This window comes from Sodiomyces alkalinus (assembly GCF_003711515.1).
Source record: "Sodiomyces alkalinus F11 unplaced genomic scaffold SODALscaffold_5, whole genome shotgun sequence".
Classification (NCBI taxonomy): Eukaryota; Fungi; Ascomycota; class Sordariomycetes; order Glomerellales; family Plectosphaerellaceae; genus Sodiomyces; species Sodiomyces alkalinus.
In genome coordinates this window covers 2,627,594-2,632,278 of record NW_021167083.1, presented here as the reverse complement: position 1 = coordinate 2,632,278, position 4,685 = coordinate 2,627,594, and the positions used below count along the sequence as shown (strand labels likewise).

The 4,685-nt window shown below is 46.0% G+C and overlaps 1 protein-coding gene across 1 annotated transcript; it reads right to left on the bottom strand.

Moving 5' to 3' along the window:
- Positions 1-606: 606 nt before the first annotated feature.
- Positions 607-3,767, bottom strand: SODALDRAFT_333490 (calpain-7). Its single transcript, XM_028611989.1, has 6 exons — positions 3,678-3,767; positions 3,568-3,616; positions 3,150-3,490; positions 2,853-3,081; positions 2,477-2,796; positions 607-2,408 (listed from the first exon to the last, which is right to left on the bottom strand). Exons 2-6 carry the CDS (start codon positions 3,583-3,585, stop codon positions 770-772), a joined length of 2,547 nt encoding a protein of 848 aa, XP_028466666.1. The 5' UTR covers positions 3,586-3,616; positions 3,678-3,767; the 3' UTR covers positions 607-769.
- Between the last annotated feature and the right edge of the window lie 918 nt (positions 3,768-4,685).

Sequence of the window (4,685 nt, the reverse complement as noted above, 5' to 3'; positions counted from 1 at the left end):
ATAGAGTTTAATTATAACCGCCAAGGTTATATAGAGATACTAAGCACTACTAACTTACTATTTACTTATTTTAGCTTAGTAATACTTTGTATAGGTAAAGCGTATATACTACCCCTACTCCTCCTATACTATACGGTAAGAAAAGTTTTATTAACCCTATCTGCTTTCTTAACTAGGTTCTAGTAAAAACGCTTACTAAGTTATATTCGATACTGATAAGAACTTTTTACTAGAGATAGTTTGATACCTTTATAAACTTTTTCGATACCTATATAAACTATATACTCCCCTTACCTTAGCTAGGAAGGCTTATAGGCCTAGTTTCTCGGATTAGCTCTAGGTACGTATAGAGCTCTATATTTAAAACATTAAAAAAAGCATTAGAGTAATTCACGATTATATATAGTAGAGTATATATAGTATTCTAAACCGGTAATTTATAGGTCTATATCAGAACTATAGTCGGAATATCTAAATTATATAGTTAGAGTATATAGCCTTATATAATAATACCTATATTATATACTATAGCATGCTAGACTTTAACGTAATAAAGGGTTATATTAAGGAGCTTATTAACTATAGCGGCAGGACCACGATATATATAGTCGGCGACCTCTAATACTTAGCACGGGCCTCCCTGCACTTATAGTATAATATATATAGCGCGCTAGACTTATACCCTTAAAGTCTAGAAGAATAGAATGTAGATAATTCCGCGGTACCTTAACCCGATTATTCTAATAACTCCCAGGCACTATACATCGGACTAGCACGCTATATCCTCCCATAAACCGCACTGAACAGAGTTATCACCCAGGAACTCGATTTCGATACGTCCCATAGGGCGGTGGCTACCCAATCGCTCAACCACGAGCCATAACGGATCACATCTAAGGCGATCGGGCTCAATGTCGAACTCCGGTGTTTGCAGTGCAGTGACAAGCTCTCTGAAATCACCACAACCCGAAGTTGCCAGAATTTCCGCGTGCGGGCCGCGCCCATATACAAGAGATATCCGGATTCCAGCGCCTGAAGGTCTTAATCCGATCTGGCCCGGCTGATTCGAGGAACGCGCTACCACATACGCCCTAGTAAGGCGAGTCGTGGTGATTCTCGCTTGTTTTCTCTCTTCTCCGGCCGCAAAAGAAAGGACAGGGACACGAGAACAGAAAAGTCCTGCGCCATCGCCTGCAACCGCCGACATTTTGCACTCGACCATGGAGCCAACCCGCATGGCAAAGTCAGCGAATTGCCCCGACTCGAAAGTTGAACATACAATGACGTAGGTACCAGCTTCAACCTCCGGGACATGCATAAAAGCACTACCGCAGCGGTAATCTCCCGAGCTTGCCACTACATCTTTCTTTCCGATTGATATGACCCGTTTGCCCGGGGACCATACAAGGTCTAGATGAATGGCCAGATCCCGGTTCGCAGTCGAGAGCAAAATCGAAAGTGGGGTTGCTGTGGGTATCGATATGCGGAACTGAGGATTTTGTGAGTAGGTGGGAGAAGATGCGTTGCCACCGGCGCTTCGCCTGGACCAGGACCCTGTAACCTCCTTGAAGTGCTGCAGATCTTCCCTGGCCGGCTCGACCTCCAGTGGCTCTTGGGAGAAGAACGAAAATGTACACGAGTATCTGTCGAGGGGTAGATCCTCGTGTGTCATAATAACAGTGTAAGCTTTCCCCGCATCCACAGCGAACTTAGCTAGCGTCTGTGGTGAGTCGACATAGGGACCCCGGTACGACGCTACCTCTGTGGCTTGCACTCTCTTGCCGTCATTCTCAAATATAGAGATGCCGGTATACCCAACACGTTTGGCGGTTGCTGCGAGAGAACCTGACCGCGCATTGCGTGTTATCTGAAGCTCCTGGTCCGCAAAATGTCTGCTGAGTAAAATCCACGCAACCTCGCTCACGGTCGAACGCATTGAATACTGAGGGTTGTAGGCTAGCGTATTTCTCATGGTCTTCTGCGGGACTTGCCAGGTGAAATGGTGATCTTGACGGTGGCCAAAGCACGTAGGGTCCCAGTTGAGGTACATCGACTCAAAATTCTGAGCAACTTCTTCGAGCGACATCCAAAATGTGCCAGGCAGATGTGGACCGTTAGTCTCCTCGAAGTTTGAGCCGACAGGTGGGCGTCGCGCTGTCCTTTGGTCTGCGTCACGGAACCCATCTCCGTTCCATATAAGACCGTCACACCACGGGTTTTTTACCAGTAGTCGGCGAATACCGTTTGACTGACTCAAATCCAGAACGGCATAGTCATGCTCACCTACTAAGCCCAGAGCCTCTTCTTCTGATGGCGAAAGACGACCAGTGCCTAAAGTGAGGATGACCGTGCTGGATGCGCAGCCTCGAACCATACGACCCCATGCCTGGTTGAGATCGATGTCCTCGCTACAACATACTATTGTTACCAAGACACGCGATGCGAGTTGTTGGGAGTGACACATGGCTGCGCTTACCTCTGGAGAAATAGTTGTTCGGGTATCCAGCCAGTCATCACCCAAAGATCGGTTCCGGAGTTGCTTCCAGGGAAGTCATAGCCACCGCGCACTTTCAAATACGCCTTCTCCATGAGCGCAGGCCAGAGGAGATCTGGGTTTCGGCGATCGACTACATGGAGGCACCGATTCACATGTTCTTTTGACGTTGGGAGGCGGTCATCCACGACAACTTTTCGGAAACAACCGTTAAAATGCATGCGGAAAATATACGTGCCGTTCTGCGATACTTTTGGTCGTCTATTTTCGTGGTCAAATGGAAACATCAAAGAAGCCAGAAGCTAGTTCTATCAGTCTAACTGATACGCCATGATGAAGTGGATGAGACTGAACTCACTGGCTTTTTGTTGGCGCCAGCCACGAGTATGTTCATTGCCGCACAGAGACTAGCCACGACAGAACAATCAGTCGTTATGTCTTGCACAAGATCGCAGGGGCCACGCAGTGCCATTAGCTTTTCACTTGGATCATTGGCAGCAGATTCCGAATGACAGAATAGCGCAGGTCGCTTCCAGCTGTTCAGAATGTCACTTTGGTGACGAGACATGGTATAGGTAGCCGGGTCACTACGAGGCATAACTGGTGAGAAAGCCATGAGCGTATACATAGTATGTAACCAAAGAAGAGTACTGACCTAAAGTGCATGCCCCCGGGCAAGGGAAGAAACGTGCCTTCCAGAGGGTCAGAGTCCCAGAGCGGGAAGTAGTTGCCATTAAGTCGAGATGATTCATGGAGAATCGCCTTCTCTTGGGAAGAGATCTGTCTGACATGCAATGGTAAAAGGCTGTTTTTTGCCTCCCTCAACTTGTGTACTTCGGCCAGCGCGACCATTTCAGCGCATTTTCGCCTTAATAAGGCACGATGAGAAGGATTAGTCGCAGCAGCATAAGATTTCATGTATAGTTCTGCTGCCATGATAGCATGGTCCAGCACATGACGTCCCGGCTCAGCTCTTCGAGCCAGCATTTCCTGCTCCTGTCGTCCAGAGTCAGTGGTGTGGCGGCCATGGCCCCTTAGGGATATCGAGGTTCAAGACATCCAAGGTGACTTACCATGGCCTTTCTCTCCATGTTTTTATTGACCTCTAAGAAGGTGTCCAGTCTAATACATGTGAGATTGGGCCTTGAAGCTGCGAGACGCCATGCAACCACAGACAACGTACCCCATGCGCAAAAAAGAAGGACACCAGTTAACTGGACATGTTGGGTGGATAAGAAGCACAGCCGTCCTGTCTCACGTAGTATCGACTACAGCGTAACGGTAAAAGGATAAATACGATAAGAACGGTTAGATAAGAGGTTCCAAATTGATTGTATTGAAGCCATAAAACGTTGTCAAAACATACTACGGGGGACCTATGTTTTTCGCGTAAACGCTCTAAACCGCTCAGAATGCATATTGATCGATAGCTCTTTTTAAACTCTATACGCCTATATATAACCCTATATCGCGTAGGAGCTAGTTTAGGCGTACTATAAATGTAGAACGCGTGGAAATAGACTTATAGCTGCCCCGCGCGCGGAGGAAAAGTCTGATATAGCGTATATGCCCACGCCGATAACGCAGTAAGCCTAGCCGCGTCAAGCCGTATCCACGACGGCTATATAACCCTAACACTATAAATAGTACCCTATTAGCTATAATACTAGCTATACTAATACTCTAAACTATAATAACGCCACTAAAGCCCCTAAAACTACCTCCTAGGCCCTTATAATTAGGGTAAGGTTATTTCGACTAGGCTAATCGTTTATTCCGACTAGTGTCTAGGTGCCGACAGGTGCTAGAACCGCTAATAATCCGGTATATATTAATTTACGTAACGGCTATAGCCTTTAATTAAATTAATCTATATTATAGGTTGACCCCGATATAAAGAATCCGGCTATACTCCGGATCTTCCTAACTACACGCTTAGTTAACGGACCTATATCGCCTAGTTATCGCCACCTTATAGCTAGCCTAGCGTTATAGACTTTTCTCCTTTTTCCTTCTTCCTTCCTTAGTTCTGAATAATCTATTATTACGACCTTACTTAGTGCCACGACCTATAACTAGTCGTTTATATATCTAGAACTAAGTAATATCTATATGCTATGCTAGTAATAGATCAGGATCCTAATACTACTGCCTAGCGACTTATTAGAATTAAATAGGTCACGGAGTGGAT

What these genes read in the sequence shown, in the direction of transcription:
- SODALDRAFT_333490 (XM_028611989.1), bottom strand. An exon ending in CTGGCGCCAACAAAAAGCCA is followed by an intron (nt 2,797 to 2,852) that starts GTGAGTTCAGTC and finishes TGATAGAACTAG; the next exon opens with CTTCTGGCTTCTTTGATGTT. An exon ending in GAACAACTATTTCTCCAGAG is followed by an intron (nt 2,409 to 2,476) that starts GTAAGCGCAGCC and finishes AGTATGTTGTAG; the next exon opens with CGAGGACATCGATCTCAACC.